The following is a 16,902-nucleotide window of genomic DNA, read 5'->3' as shown; positions in this document are numbered from 1 at the left end:
TTCAAAAAAAAGATCTGAAGTTCTATTAATGCATGATCCACACAGGATCTTGTAGACTAGGGATGGCAGCTTGAAGATGAAGGACAATATGTGGCTCCGAGGCTTAATTTCAAAGCTTATGTAAATCTTTTCTTCTGTGCTGTCTGCTGCTTGGTTGAGGGACAAGAGAGTATCAGACAGATGATAAAAAGGGGGGTTGGGGTGATATGCTATTAATAATAATAAACTACATATTGCTTTGATCCCACTGTTCATGAAGTCTCGAACAGATGGCCTAAATTGGTCCCCAGAGTCCTTGAGAATTAGTTGGAAAGGCCATAGAATTCCATTTTGCAATAATATTTAGGTATCCTAACAGAAACATGAAAAGAAAGCCCAAAGGATATCAAAACAAGAGGAAAAAATTTCCTGGCAGTTGTTTTGAAGAATACTCAAGAGAGCTAACCGACTGTATTCTTACCTCTGTTTAGAAACTTTCACCTTGAAATTACCCAAATGTCTTTGCTAGCTAGGGCCCAAGGGCCCAAGAGACAAGGGGGCTCATAGTATATACATATAGCGTATCTCTTTATCAGGAATGGTAAGGCATGAGGCAATCTGCATAGATGCCATTTTCTAGCCTAAGCTAGTTCTGACTGGAAGATGAATTTTCTTGAAGTTGTCTCCTTATCCCGTCAAATTCTTATCTTTATCTTGCTGCTTTGGCAGCTTGTTTATTTCATTTTTTTTCAAATTATCCCACTCTCAGGAAGCAGAGATCTTGGAGTGAATTACATAATTTTAAACAACCAAAATATATAAAATGGGAGTAGCCCAAGCCAGAATAAAAGAAAACAGCAGCAGAAAGGTTAACAGAAGAAATTCAGGGTAACTTGTAAGTTTTTCAATTTTGGTCCTAGGTGAGTTTTCTTAAATCTGTATTCCCATAAGCTCATGTTACTGGGCTTTTCTTAGTGATGGCTTTCTTCTTATTTACTTTCTTTCTATGTGTCTGAATCTGTATGCATACACACACACACACACCAAAAACCAATTATGATACATTAAATCTATTTTCTTTTTCAAGATTTTATTAGTATTTATTAGAATAAAAATATTTTTAAAAAAATTAAAGGGAAAACAAAGAAAAAGGTAGGAAATAAGAAAATAGAAGCAAAACGGAAAGAAAACATCGAATTACGATTTTAGCCCTTTTTTCTATTGAATAATTGCTATCTTACTCTTTCCCCATCCTTTTTAACCCCTCAGTCCATACAATAAATGTCTTTTCCAACTGAGGAATTTTAAGGTTTTAGGCCAAAGAGATCTCAACCCATCAGCAGTGGTGTAGCTAGATAATTTAGACCAGTGATAGTGAAATTTGGGGACTCAGAATGTCAAAAATTTGGAAAATGCGTAACTTGACTCTGCTTACATGTCATCCCTGGTATAGGGTTTCCTGCTTGAGCAGGGGTTGGACTAGAAGACTTCCAAGGTCCCTATTCTGTTATTTATCTCCTCCAGCCCATCTTAGCCACCCTCATAAGGCTGGACCTGAAGTAGAGGCCAGACCTTGACTTCAGCCCTACTGCCACAGCTGCCATTCAAAATAGGCTAACTCATGATGTTTCCCAGGTTTGTAAGCATTCAGTTGTAAGAGTTGAATTATTCTACAAAAGGTGTGATTTAGGGAGATTATTGAACTTCATCAAAATATAAGGATTTACCAGAGCTGCTCTATGAGGAAGCGCTAAAGTCAGAATGCTGTGACTGGAAACGGCAGAAAGGATTTGTAGAAACATTCAGAAATCGTCTGTGACAAGAGGATTTTTCATATAACTTCATCCTAGGTTGTTTAGAAGTCCAAAGTTCATTTTTTGAATTGGTCTTTTAAATAGACCAGGAGCCATTATTGGCTTAATACTGTTCACAGATTTAAAGAACATCATAAAAATGACTTGTAACTTCATCCAGAATTCAGCACAAATGGGACCAGCTGTTTCCAAGATACATTCTTGAAATAAAGCTGTTTAGTCATAACCTAATGCAAACACCATAGTCTATAAAGGACAATTGACTGGAGGCCAGAAAAGGTGATGCCAGAAAAGACTGTATTTAATATAAATTCACCACGGTGTGGAATATACTGTTGCTTCTGTATTGGGGTAACCATACTGTAAAACTGCCCTGTGAATTTCTGTGCAGCAGAGATTTCTGTATGCTGAGATTTTACTTACAGAGAGGACATTTGATTGTCCATTCACACCTTGTCATGTCCCATGCTGCTGACTTGTGGCTTGCAGAAACTTCCATCCTTTGGGAATCCAGAGCTTGACCCCTCCGTGCCAGCTTTTGCCCTAAAGCTTCCCTGTGTGTATGGTGTATGTTCCCTGTCTGCCCTCCAGGTTTGATTTTGAGGGTCTGGAAAATAGCGAGGATGGAGCCCTAGAGAAGCTGAAATCTTGGAGCAGGTCCATAGAGGATCTGCAGCACCCCAGCACCCTGTCTGCTCCCTACGCCAACAGTCTTGCTCGCTCTGCGCGCCAGTCTGCTCTCCGGTATGTACCTCTGTCTTGCCGCAACCTCCAGTATGTATCCTGTTCAGCGGTGCTACTTACACAGTAATAAACCTACCCTGCTTTCTGCCCTCCAGGGGATGCCGTGTGCTGATTTCTTCTTCCCACTCCTATTCTTCCCCCTTGATGTTCCTCTGAGGGTAGCTGGCCAGGTCTCCTCTCTGCTCCAGGCCTTGCCTTTGCCCTGCTCTGTTTGCCTGTCTTTGCTGGGTCTCCTGTTCTCTCTCTTTTTCTGTCCTTATTACCTTGGTAAGTATCCTTGTATTGGGTGCCATGCGCAGCATACAGTGATGTACATTTCAGGCCGGGGACTGGCCTGTGTGCATGCAGATATGTGTGGGCATGTAGACAAGAACCCCTGTAGTCCATGGCAGACCTTTTGGCTTGAAGGCAAATGAGTGGTTGAGTAGACACATAAGGATTGGGAGACAGGTTTAATCTACGCCTGAAAACCAACTTGTTCAGGCTAAAAAAAGCCCAATGAAAATCAGCTGCTTTTCCAAGATCAAACCCTCGTGGAAGTTCATTCTTATTTGAAGGGGCAGCTAAAAAACCTAGCCATCTGCCGTGATGGCACCGATACCTTCAGAAAGAAAGCTAATTGGTAATAGTCTGATAAACTGCTACTACAGTGATAATATGCAGGATAGGCAAATAGATGCCTTCCAAAAATTTTGGGCTTCAACTCCCCTCTATCCCAACCAGCAAGGGATTGTGGGGTCCATAATTCAAAATTTATGGCAGGCATCAGAATGCTGTATTGGATAATAATCATACTAGCTCTGAAAGGTCCAGTGTCTTCCTGCATCTCAGTCAAGGCTACAGGTTTGAATCATCTGCCTTTACAAGAACAGAAAGGAATAGAATTGAACATTTGAGGAGAAGAACTAAACTTTATCATAACTTTTGCAGATGTCCTCTCTTAGCTGAACATCCTTTTCTGACGATGACATCGGAAGCTTTCACCTCTAGTTTCTCTCTGCCACTCAAATGTTTAGATCACATGCCACATTTTTGAGAACTTACTAGTTTCTCTGCTCCTCACAGAAGACATTATTTTCTTCCAAATTTGGATTATTTTCCATCAACAAAAGTCTAATTTGCTGTCTTGGTTTTTTAAAAGGATTTTAATTGCTTTTCTTAATTGCTTTGGTTTGGGTTTTCCTGATTTAGGCTGTTAAAAAACCACGTGCCTTCATCTTGCTAAAGTAACAGAAACAGATAATGATACTAGGGTAATAAAACATGTGGAAAATCCCCTGAATGACTTGAAGTTGCTTCCCAGAATATAGGTGTGTGTGTTTTATATATATATACCAAGATCTGCAAAACAGGGAAAGAGGGGATAACTGCAGTATGTCTTCTGACTAGCAAATCTAGGAGCCTTCTGTCTTTGAAACAGCTATCAGATTGCAAGTAAGGTACTGAGGCCACCCAGCCTTTTTTGTTCCCGAAGGAAAGCATACATCTTGGGCAAATCTCCTGACAGAAGCCAGTGGTTCTAATTCCAGTGTTCCTTCTTAGCTGTGGCTGTGACCTCATCCTTGGCAAGTGACAGCATTCTTTTGGGGAGGTTACTGCTTCTTGCTAAATGCAGGGCTCTCTTCTCTTTGCCAGATACACCACACTTCCCAGCAGAAAAGCTCTGAAGAACTCACGGCTGGTGAGCCAGAAGGATGATGTGCACGTGTGCATCTTGTGTTTACGAGCCATCATGAACTATCAGGTATCGCTGGCCTGACCCTCAGGAGTGCTGGCTTTGAGCTGGGATAGGGGATTGGGGGTTGCTTGGCTATGGTGAATTTACAGGAAAATTGGACTCTACCCTAATAGAATCAATGATTTTAAATTTGTGTATGCATTTTATTACATTTATAGTTTGGTTTTGCCCCAGGAGAGCTTTTGGCTTGAACACCTGAGAGATTTTTTTTTTGGGGGGGGGCAGGAAGAGAAAATAGAGTACCCTATTGTTACTTCTGCTGGCAGAGCACCTCCTGCTGGTCATCCCGCCCCCCAAGCTTGGCACTTAACCTCAGTTGTTTTTGGCTCTCCAAGCAGTGTAGTATCTTGACTCGACTTAATGATGCAGTACCTCTAATGTCAGTACCAGTAAAGAATTTCAATTAGCTATGCCTTAAAAATTCCATTCTGTCTAAAGAATATACTTGAAAATGGAGTGTCAGAAGATGGGGGACACCACTCTTAAATAGTGTGTATTTCCAAAGAGATATCTGGGGTGGTGAATTGCAGTGCAATTGGTATGGACTATTCTTTGTTAAATTAATATACTTTTCTCTTTCTTTTACTTCTGCCTCCCTATTATCCAAATATTCTGTATGAGTATTTGTAGCTAACTATGCATCAGATTTATGTGTACGGTAACAAAGTTATGCTATATGTGACATTTTAAAGGGCTTAATAATTTATTTACATAAAATGTCTTTTTAAAAAGCATATATGCCATCATGACATCCCTTTTCAGAATAATTAACTTAATGCAGAATACAGAAAAATGTCAATTTACAGGAAGCCTAATAATAATAACAACAACAATTCGATAGGTAGACAAAAATGCCAAATCCAGTCTGAGCATCTGGCCAACTGATAATGATGATGATGATGATGACACAAGGGTCAAAAGAAAAAAAATGATTTAAATCTACTTTACATAAATACCTTTCTCTGTATCTCTCTATACCTTTTTATTGTTGCAGATCATCCTTGTTTCAAACACACTTGCACAGTGCTTCATATACTGTTACCTGTTGTTTACATTTCTCACTAATCTCTTTTTTTACCACCTTTGTCTATATATGTGTCTATGGAGATTCTCAGTCATCCAGGTCATGGTTGTCCCAAATATGCTTTTTCAAAAGGCAACTGCACTTTATTTTTCCTTGAAGACATTTCACTTCTTATCCAAGAAACTTTTTCAGTTCTGTGTGTCAGCTTCTTGGATGAGAAGCAAAACAACTTCAAGGAAAAACAAAGTCCAGTTTTCTTTTGAAAAAGCACCCTTGGTACTTTATATACTGTATGTGTGTTACATCTTAAATAAGGCTATCTGTTTAGTTGGCTGTTTCTTATAACTTCTGACATTTATATAAATTCTTTTTCCTTCCAGTATGGATTCAATTTGGTTATGTCACATCCTCACGCTGTTAATGAGATTGCCCTCAGTTTGAACAACAAAAATCCCAGGTAAGACAACTTGATACTCAGTGAGCCCCATGGAAAGGAAGAAATGGTGTACTAAAGCTTATATGGCGCAGTTTACAGGGACTACATTAATATTGAAAAATGAGCAATTTCAAGATGATTTCATTGATTTTGTGTTTCTAATATCATGGAAATCATAGAAATACAAATTTTCTCATAAGTTTAGAAAACACAATCTTTCAAGCTCTACTGGAAGTGCAGTCTTCTGGGTTCTTTATAAAAAGGCAAATACCGTATTTTTTGGACCATAAGACGCACCTGACCATAAGACGCACCCAGTTTTTAGAGCAGGAAAACAAGAATTTGGATTCTACTTTTACACCCTGGGAGCAGCTTGCCTTTCAAACCTCAGATATATAAAAGAAGGGGAAACATGCTACAAAGGCACGTCTCACGGAGTCTTTCCCAAGCGACGCCTGCGCTCCATCGCTGCAGAAAAAGAAGCGCTGCGTTTCTCACCAGTGCAGGCAGCCTGGGTCCTGTGAGAGGACAAGTGGGAACGAAGCAGCCCTCGGGTCTGTGCTGCGGAAAAGCCGCAAGCGCGGGTGTTGCCTGGGCTCCTGCCTGGCTCGCTTACGGAAAAGAGGCTGCTTGCTAAATGAGCTGGGCAGCAGCCCGGGATCAGCATTTCTGGGTGGGATTTCTCAGCGCGACTCAGCTGATCCTGGGCTCACTTAGCAAGCAACCTCTTTTCCGCAAGCAAGTGAGCCAGGCAGGAGCCCAGGATCAGCTGAGTCGCACTGAGAAATCCCATTCAGAAATGCTGATCCCGGGCTCCTGCCTGCTTAGACTCCAGATTTGAGCTGCGGAACAGAGGAGAACACTGCCAATCAGGTGGGAGGCTGGATCCAACACCACCGGCCAGCTGGAAGTCCCGGCGGGTGGCCCTGCGGCCGCCGAACAACCAGGAGCATTGGCAACCTTGTCTCGTGGCCGCCAGTCACCTGGGCGTACTGGTGCTTTTGAGTAGGAGCGGCCGTCAGGCCCCAGGCTCCCAGCTGACTGGCAGCCCCCAGAGAAGGTTGCCGACGCTCCCGGTTGTTCAGCGGTGTCGGGGCCACCCGCCGGGACTTCCAGCTGGCTGGCGGCATCGGATCCGGAATCCCAACCTCCCACCTGATCAGCGGTGTTCTCCTCTGGTCCGTGGATAAAATCCAGTGTCTCAGCCTCCCAACGGAGCGATGGGGGAGGAGCAGAATCTGGGGTACCATACCTTCGGACCATAAGACACACCCTCATTTCCCCCCCCCACTTTTGGAGGGGAAAAAGTGCGTTTATGGTCTGAAAAATATGGTAGATATTTTTTGAAAGAATTGAAAGTGACCTAGATAGAAGTATTGTGTCCCATGGTGTGAGGCCAAACAAATCTTTCTTTTGACTTACTATTCCTATTAAAAAGACGCGGTGGCTCAGTGGGTTAGGACGCTGAGCTTGTCGATCAGAAGGTCGGCAGTTTGGCAGGTCGAATCCCGAGTGCCATGTAACAGAGTGAGCGCCTGTTACTCATCCCAGCTTCTGCCAACCTAGCAGTTCGAAAGCACGTAAAAATGCAAGTAGTAAAATAGGGACCACTCCGGTGGGAAGGTAACAGCGTTCCGTGCGCCTTTGGTGTCTAGTTATGCCGGCCACATGACCACGGAGACGTACTTGGACAAGCACTGGCTCTTCGGGTTTGAAACGGAGATGAGCACCGGCCCCTAGAGTCGGAAACGACTAGCACACATTTGCGGGGGAACCTTTACCTATTCCTACTAATCAAGCAGTGTGAGCAGGTTCAAGGTTCTGATTAATGGACCCAAACAAATCAGAATTCTGAAGCCTGAAGTTTCCTCAAGAACATGTTTATTGGATACATAATACAGGTAATCCCTGAGTTACGAATGTTCACTTAATGCTCCTTCAAAGTTATGTGATAGGCGCCCCTAGTGCTTAGGAGCAAGTCGAAATTACAAATATTGCAGCACCACGGCAGTCATTTTCCCTTACGAGCAACTGCAGAGACTCTGCAACATTCACCTGGTTATTCCCTTCCTCCCCACCCCTGCCCTGGGTCTCCCTAGGCATCAGGCTTTCAATACTCACCCTGCAAAAATCAAGATCCTTCACTTTCTTGGCTGATCCAGGCCTTCGGTGCATTCTCAGAGAATGGAGGCCTAAAGTAACATGAGATCACATGAGATCTCACGCTACTGATCTTGCATGATCTCATGGTACTTTAGACCTCTATTCTATGCAACAGAGAATGGAACCGAAGCTGAGGGACGCTTCCATGTCCCTCCGGAGGCTGGATCGGGGTGTCAAAGGCTTCTTCCAGGCTGCTGCTGCTCGGATCTGAGGCTGGGGGATGCTTCCGCGGCCCTCCGGCAGCCTGATCTGGGTGTCAGAGGCCTTCTCCAGGCCACTGTCATCCAGAAACGGACCACCAGATGGCCGCAGAAGTGTCCCCCAGCCTTAGATCCAGGTGGCAGCAGCCTGAAGAAGGCCTCTGGTGCTCAGATCGTGCCACTGGAGGGCCGTGGAAGCATCCCCCAGATTCAGATCTGGGCAGCAGAGGCCTGGAAAAGGCCTCCGATGCACCAATCCAAGTGTCCCCTGGACTCAGATTCGGGCAGCAGCAGGAACTGTGGCAGAGAGGAGACGGATCTTTTCAAGGTGAGTCTGGTAGGGCAGGAAGGGAGGGGGAAGCATGAGGTATCTTAGTGGGTCAGAGAGGCCTTGGGGGGCTGTTCCATCACTAGGCTCTTCATGGCCTTCCCCACCCTGAGATACCTCATGTTCACTTAACGAGCCGCATTCGTCTTAATGAGCAAGGGGGTGATCTTGTTCGAGGTACGAGATTTACTCCCACAAGTTTTCAAGTTACAAGTGGAATGGGCAGGTTCCATTTCACTCATAACTAGAGGACTACCTGCATCAGCACAGTCAAAAGTGAAAACGACTCTTTACTTTTCCCCCAGGAATTCCATGTAACTAAATGTAACACTTCCCCTACCATGCTGTTGATCACACCACCCAATGAGGGCAATTGGTGGCCTCCGTGACACTTCTTCTCTCCACCTTCCAGCACCAGTGGGAGTGACCTTGATTCCCAGGGGATAGCTCTGTGTTTAATCTAGCAATCCTTTTGGTTTCTCCCCCACCCTTTCTCTCAACCTGTGTGGCAACTGAGAATGACAAAAGATGGCTTCAGCCAGGTTTGTTTCAAAAGTTGACAGTTGGACTCCCCTAAAGAGAAAGAAGTTCCTGGAAAATAACAAGCATAGATACATATTAATGTGATACTAATTTTCATCTCTGTCGCCTGAAGTTTTCCTAGGCTTTTGGGGGTGTTCATCATGAAATTTCTGGATTAATCTATCAGCCTTTACATCTCTGCTTTTTACCCAGGTAGCCTCTGACAAAGGGTAACCCTTCCATTTAACTAGGTGCTGTCATTTCCCTTTATACAGTCTAGAATCGAGAATCCATTTTATTTCATCATGGGTGTCACCCTCCACTATAATAGGACCTGGAGCTATTCGGCATACTAGTCTCAATGTCGATCCTGTAACTGTTTTCAACAAAGTCTAATGAAAAATTGGATGTATCTTCCCCAAGAGTTGTGGGAGTTTTAGTGATGGGGCTTATGATTTTTATGATGGGAAAAGGACCGACGGATTTAGATCCCAATTTTTTACATGGTAATTTTAATCTTAGGTATTTGGTTGAGAGATAGACTTTATCTCTTATATGAAATGATTTTTGGGGGGATCACCTCTTATTGGCTTGTTCCTTTTGAATCTTGGTTGCTTTAGCTAAGACACATGTGACATTTGCCCAAGTGTTTTGCAATGAGTTCACCCACTCGGTTTGTGAGGAGGGAGTTCTTGGAGATATTCAGGCATGGGAACAAATTCCCTGCCAGTAGCTATCTTAAAAGGAGTAAGTCCAGTACTGCTGTGTACAATATTGTTGTATGCCGCTTCAACAAAAGGCAGGTCTGTCCAGTTAGTTTGCTGATAGTTAACCTAGCATTTCAGGTATTGTTCCACCATTGCATTCTCTCGTTCAGCGGCTCCATTTGTACTTGGATGAAAAGCTGAGGTGAGTCCTTGGGTGGATCCAATCAGTGGCACGAACTCCCTCCAAAATTTTGCTGTGAACTGAATCTCTTGGTCCAATATAACCCTTTTGGTGCCCTGTGGAGTTGGTAGATATGTTTTGCCTTCTGGGTGGAAGGGAGACTAGGACATGCTATAAAATGAGCCTGCTTTGAGAAATCCAAATTACTATATTTCCACTATTTCCACTACAATGAAGTCCATTGCGATTTTCTCCCATGGTTGGGATGGGACTGCTACTTGTTGTAACAATCCAGGGGGCTTCCCAGGTCTTTTTTCATAGCTGCACAGATTGCACAGCTCTTAACATAGCTTTCAATGTCCTTTTTCATCCTTGGCCACCAAAACTGCTGCCTTACCAAGTGTAAAGTCTTTAAAAATCCAAAGTGATCTGCTTGCTTGGCATCATAGCTTTGTTGCAGGGCTTGGACCCTGAGGGTGCTAGGAATGTATAACTTGGAGCCTTTCCAGGCTAGTTCATCTCTATATGTCAACACTTGTCTGTTATCTCTGAACCAGAGGTCCGCTTTCAGCTCAGCCTTAGGTTTCTGGGTCAGGCTGCTGCCAGGGCTGGTGGATTGCTTTCAAGCTTGGCGTCTAGTGGTCATCTGAGAGGCCTTTTGTGGCAAAGGAATATAGCATTGACCACTTCCTCATGATTGCTGTTGTACTGTGCCATTCTGGATAAGGCGTCAGCTAGGAAATTCTTCCTCCAGGAATGTACTTTAAAGAGAAGTTGAAACGATTGAAATATTGCACCCACTGAACCTGCTTGGGAGATAATTTCCATGGGGTTCTGAGTGCCTTAAGGTTTTTATGGTCAGTCCACACTTCAAATGGAATCTTATTCTCCTCTAGGAAATGATGCCAGGTTAGCAATACCCATCAAACAGCAAACACTTCCTTCTCCCATACAGCCCATCACTGCTTTGTATCGGTGAGTTTTCTGGAGGTGTACATGCATGGCTGTAGAACTCCCTTGCTATTTTTTTGAAGGAGAACTGCACCCACTGCAACATCACTGGCATCCACTTGGATGATAAACAATTCCACAGGGTTAGAGTGTTTGAAGACTGTTTCCCCTGTGAACAACCTTTTAAGTTGTTCAAACGCTGCTTGGCATTCCATAGTCCATCTTAAAGGTTTACTGGGACAGGGTTTTGCTGCCCCTTGCCTGTTTTTAACAGTTCAGTAATCAGTAAGGCTATTTTTGCAAAGGAGGCAATGAACTGCTGGTAAAAGTTAGCAAATCCCAAAAAGGTCTGTAGTTGCTTGTGAGTATGAGGGGATTGCCATTCTCTAGGTCCATTTCCACCCCTTCATTTGAGATTCGGTACCCTAGATCAGACATGTCAAACACAAGGCCCGGGGGCCAGATCTGGCCCACGAAGTGGTTTCATGCGGCCCGCGAAGCCATCCTGGAAACAGTGAGGGAACGGCCCCCACTGCCTTGGCCCTGGCCCAGAGACCCTCCTCCTACCAGAGACCCTCAGATCTGTCCCACTCCTGCCCAGGCCCCCATAGGCACCCTTGATGCGAACGATGTAGAGCTGGCCATGCCCACCCAGTAGGCCACACCCACCCAGTAGGCCACACCCACCTGGCCCCCTGAGGGCAACTGCAATGCTGATGAAATTGAGTTTGACACCCCTGCCCTAGATAGTCAAGGTGGATTTGGTGGAACTTACATTTGGATAGTTTAGCATAAAGGTTCACCTTTAATAATTTTTTGAGCATTTCGCAAACCAATTTGACATGTTCCTCCATCATTTCTGTAAAGATGAGGATGTCGTCAAGATAAACTAGGACCTCTTTGTATAGATGGTCATGTAACACCTCATTGATCAACTGTATAAACATGGCAGGAGCCGCCTGGAGGCCAAATGGCATCACGTTGAATTGGGAACTCCCCAGCAGGCAGTTAAAGGTGGTTTTCCATTCATTTCCCTCCTTAATTCTCACGGTAGTAAGCTTCCCGCAGGTCCAACTTGGTGAAAATTTTCTCTTTAGCCATGTGACCTAACATGTCCTTCATAAGGGGGAGTGGATATATATTTTCCATGCTGACAGCATTTAAGCCCTTGAAATCCACACACAATCTCAACATTCCATCTTTCTTTTCTTTGAATAGCACAGAGGCAGCCACGCATGATTTTGCTGGCTGGATGAAGCCCATAGCCAGATTTTTGTCAATGTATTCTCTTAGTTCATTCATCTTCCTGGGGGCATGGAATACATTTTTGGCTTAGGGATTTCGCTTCCGGCAGAATCTCTATTGCAGTTAGTGACTTGGTGAGGGGGAAGCACATCACACTCCTCACTGAACATCTTGGCCAGATCTTGGTATTCTTTGGGAATGGGTTGGACCCCTGGCAACTGCTCTGATGCGCGTTTCAAAGGCTCAGTTGGCTCACTTTCTGATTCTGTGGAGGTGGCTTTCCTCTCCTGACCATTATGAGTAGTGAGAAGAGGATTCCTTCCTAGTCTTACGGTTATCCCAAAGATGTTTTTTCATGAGGCAACTGGACTTTCTTGTTTTTATTAGGTATGGGGTCCCAACAAGGATCCATCCTAGTCTTGGCCCCAGCTGAGACCTCGTACCTTGCAACTGGGGTCACTTCTCTGATTTCCATTTGGTTAAACTTCTCCTTTGGTCTTTCGGCCGAGTGCCCATGGACTGCTGTCAGGTACTTCCATTCCCCTAACTCATCCCATTCCATTACTCTCTGTACTTTCCATTTTGGCATGAATTATAGAGAGCTATGGGATGAGATCAGGGGGAACTCAGCCTCGGCAACCTTGGGGGGTACTCTTGTGCTGGAAATCTTCCTCTGTTCAGTATTGATCCCCAATGGCTAGAACTTCTTCCCACACCACTGGCCTGTCAGATTTGTCTGCACAGACTTTCGGCCAAGCCCCCATTGGTGGAATTCCATCCCTGGTCTGGGCAGCCATCTTTGTCCCCTCTGCAGGTGTTGCTTCGTGATTAGTAGTCACTTCTTATTTCTTTTTTATATATATACAAGTTTTATTGATTTTTTAATTATTTACATAAACATGTATTTGTGAAACAATATGGTGATTGGGTAGTTAAAATAGGAAATAACCAGTTGTAAATAGTTCAGGTTACATCAACAGAAATGCCCTCTCTAATTCCCTTAGTGATTACATAGTCAAAATAAGCAAGTTAGTACACTTCTAGTTATCACCTAGTCAATCAACAAAATTTAAAATATATTTTCACTAAAACATCAATATCCTGTTTTTAAATTTTATCTAATTGCAATAAGATATTCTAGCATAGCCTATAGTATATAGGAAAAAGCTTAATTTTGGGTAACCCACAATTCCCTATTTCAATAAAGAATAATTCTTTTGTCTACAAAACTTATATTGTTCATTACAAAACATTCTTATGTTTTACCATTAAAGTCTAGTTTTCATCTTAACAAATCACCAGTTATAGAAATACCGTATATTTTTTGCCTTAACCGTTCAACAATTATTAAAATGCTATCTTTTATATATAAAATTCTAGATTCTATACTATAGTTCAAAAGTAACCACTGAATATTCTATAAGTCATCTTGACCATACATCAATTATTAAAACACTATCTTTTGATATGTCATTCCAAATTCTATAATATATTTCGGAGTTATATTCTAAATGCTTACTTTTGTTTTCCTTTACAGATCTAAAAGCTAAATGTAAAATCAGTGATATTTTTTAGAGATTCCCCTTAATCTATAGAAAGATATATTTATAGTCTATCTTTAGGAATCCCAAAAGAGAAACAAGTTCAGTTTTTTAAAATCTAACTCTTTCCTTCCTTTTGTGCCAATCATGCTTCCCTCTTGGCATCTTTAAATTCTCAAATGTATCTTCCTTTCTTCCTATACCCCTTATTTGAATCCACGCAGTGTATCCAAATGTCAGTTTTGCAAGGAAAATGTCCCCTTTGTAACCATTGTATTTTTGCTTTGATAATTCAGTTTTTGGTGGTTGATATAGTTGTCATTAAATCAGTCAAATCTTTTTGTTCTTCCAATTCTATCTGGGTTAGGTAGAAAGTAGTAGCTGGTATTATGGTTGTCATTTGATTAATTGAATTCTCAATATAGTGTATTTGAAGGCCTTTAGTGTCTTCATTCCTGGTGTTGCTTCAGGTGCTGTTGCTTTTTGGCTTGTAAGTTTTGTAGTTGCCATTAAAGTTTGGACTTCAAGGTTTTCTGTAGGTTGCTTTTGTTATTCTTTGAAATCTCGTATTTTAGTGTTAGTTTCCACTTCTTCTATTTGGTTTTGGGTTATCTTTTCCTCATTTACAGTCAGAATTTGATTTGGTGGCTTTAAGTTGTCAGATTTTTCTTGCAGTTTAGCTTTGTCATTGCCAAGATCGTGTTCAGTATCAGTTTATAATCAAGTGGTGGGATGTATTCATCCATTTCATTGTTGTTTGCAGTTAAATTTTCCATGGAGGCTGTTTTAATAATAGTCAAAGATTTTCCACCTCCTGAAGAGTTGTATTCAGTGCCAGGTGTTCCCACACTTATCCTTAAGCATTGTTTCAAGGACAGCTCTGTTATTCAGTCAGCTCTCACAACAAAAAAAGGAAATTTACTTGCTGTACCAGGTTTCGCCACAAGATGTCATCAATAATATATAACATGCAATATAAGAATTTTTTTTTCTTTTTCTTTTCCCCCCCCAAATTAATATAGAACTTTTGTCGGATTAGTCCAAATTTTTTCTTTAATTCACAGCTTAGAGAGAGGATAGGATAGTGGATCCCCAGCATCAAATAGAAGCTTTTTAGTAAATACAGATGAAATTGCTTAAATTCTGCGCTGAATTAATTGAATTTCTTTTGTAGCTTTGAGGCTTTAAGATTTGTTCCCAAAGTAGATATTTGCTGTTTTCTCAAAAAATGGGAAAGGAGATTTTCAGGAAAGTCCCACAGAAAGATGGTTAAGGGAATAGGAAAGGTAAAAGGTCACCCAGGTCATCCACATTTCTTCTTAGTGCTAGGTACTACTCTTGGCTTTCGGCAAAAGTGATCGGCCATCTTTATGACCGGTCTCTTCTTCTTTGGGTCAAAGGAGATGATCCCGGATTCCAGCGGAGGGCTGCCGCCCTTCTGCGATCGCAGGGAAGTCCTCCTCTCAGCAATTTCCCCTACAGGGCGATTTTTGACCCTTTTCAGGGTCCTCCAAAAAAGAAAGAAACGGACAGCAGGAAGCAGACTGTTCCTGCACATCCGGAAGCGCCGTGTGTGTGAACCGAAAGCCCTTATTTCTTCTCCATCCTAGAATCTTCCCTGAGTCTTTACTGCCATACCAAAATAATCAAGTAGGTGGCCAGGGCTCAGGACCCCGAAGAGAACTCTTTGATAGCTTTCTATCCTAGAGCAGAAAAACAAATTTGGAAAGTTGGTTTAACATCAAGGTTCTGACTAATGGACCCAAACAAATCAGAATTCCGAGGCTTGAAGTTTCTGAAAGAATATGTTTATTGGATACATAATATCGGCATGGTCAAAAGTGAAACCAACTCTACCTTTTCCCCCAGGAATTCAATGTAACTAAATGTAACACTTCCCTCCCACTACCATGCTGTTGATCATGCCACCCAATGAGGGCAATGGGCGGGCTGCATGACACTTCTTTCCACCTTCCAGCAACGTGGGAATGACCTTGGTTCCTAGGGGATCGCTCTTTGTTTAGTCTAGCAATCCTTTCGGTTTCTTTCCCTCCCCCCCTTCCTCCCAATCTGTGTAGCAACTGAGAATGACAAAGATGGCTTCAGCCAGGTTCATTTCAGAAATTGACAGCAGGTTTGTGAAATAATCACAATTGTTTGCAATATCTTTTTAGCAAGAGTAATAGTATGATGAATTTTTCCTTTTCAGCAGTGGTACATTTTTCAAACTGCCTTCAACTCTGAAAAGCTAAACAATACTGTAATGTGGCCTATCACCAGCTCATAAATCTGATTTCAAACATATGTTAATTGGTAAAGCAGATGTGCATTTGTTTTGCAGTATTTCAGTATTGTTTGATCTTACCGAAAGTTCTGTATACAGCCAGAAATACTGCCTGGCTGTGTTCTTAATGTAAATTCATTGGTTACCTAAACTCCCCAGCAAAGTTACTGTTCATATCTTAAATCAGTTTAGTGCATATTCCTTAACACTTGGCATTAAATGATGGTTGGATGCACATATGGAGAATAGCAGGCATGTGAGCAAGTCATATTTTTGGCATCTTTTGATATGATCTATAAAATATTTATAATGTTAACCATAACTATAGTTTCTCTACAGCTTAGGATCTTTTTTTTCTTTCTGCACAGATGACACAATTTTATATCTTGTAATTAATTCCTCTCTTAATTCTCAGTAATTAGACAATGGCATGGGACTGGTTTATTTGTTGGGACCCCCTCCCCCAAAACACTTAGATCTGGTAGGAGACATGGTTCCTGCCACTTAAGGAATATCATCTTGGGGACCCAGGAAATGACTCGTTCTGTCATGACACCCATTTTTTGGAACATGCTCCTTCCAGAGATTAGATAGCTTTGATTCTGCTGGTCTTTCACAAGGGCCTGAAGACATGATTGTGTGCCCAGGCATGAGAGTCAGATTTTCAGAGTCCATGTGATGGCTACTTTAATTGTTGTTTATTGTTTTTTTTACCTTGGTTGACAACTACATATTTTATTTTGTTGTTGGTTTTATTTTCTAACTGTTCTTAATCACCCAAATTCATCACACTGTGATGAGCAGCCATGTAAATTGAAAAAAATAAGCAAATTTAAAAATCATCTGGTGGATATGGTTTTTCCATTGATTAATCTCCTGATTTGGGAGACCACTAATAGTCAGGTAGTAATTCTGCACTTCATTCCATGAAATAAAAGAGATCTAGCCTAACTATTTAACTGTACTCACCGAATATACCATAATAGTCTTCCTTGTAAGAAATCAGACCTCTAGTATGTATATATCTGACACTAGGTCCCCTAGG

The 16,902-nt window shown here is 42.2% G+C and overlaps 1 protein-coding gene across 1 annotated transcript in view; it reads left to right on the top strand.

Moving 5' to 3' along the window:
• FMNL3 (formin like 3) overlaps nucleotides 1–16,902 on the top strand; it is a 115,328-nt gene that overhangs the window by 64,230 nt on the left and 34,196 nt on the right. Inside the window, exons 6-8 of the mRNA XM_083352442.1 lie at nucleotides 2,385–2,537; nucleotides 4,173–4,281; nucleotides 5,680–5,756. Of these exons, the coding sequence (XP_083208568.1) occupies nucleotides 2,385–2,537; nucleotides 4,173–4,281; nucleotides 5,680–5,756 (339 nt within the window). The remainder of the gene's footprint in view (nucleotides 1–2,384; nucleotides 2,538–4,172; nucleotides 4,282–5,679; nucleotides 5,757–16,902) is intronic.

The sequence above is a fragment of the Vipera ursinii genome, assembly GCF_947247035.1.
Source record: "Vipera ursinii genome assembly, chromosome: 2".
Lineage (NCBI taxonomy): Eukaryota > Metazoa > Chordata > Lepidosauria > Squamata > Viperidae > Vipera > Vipera ursinii.
Note: the sequence above shows the minus strand (reverse complement) of the source record. Positions and strands in the feature narration are given on the sequence as shown.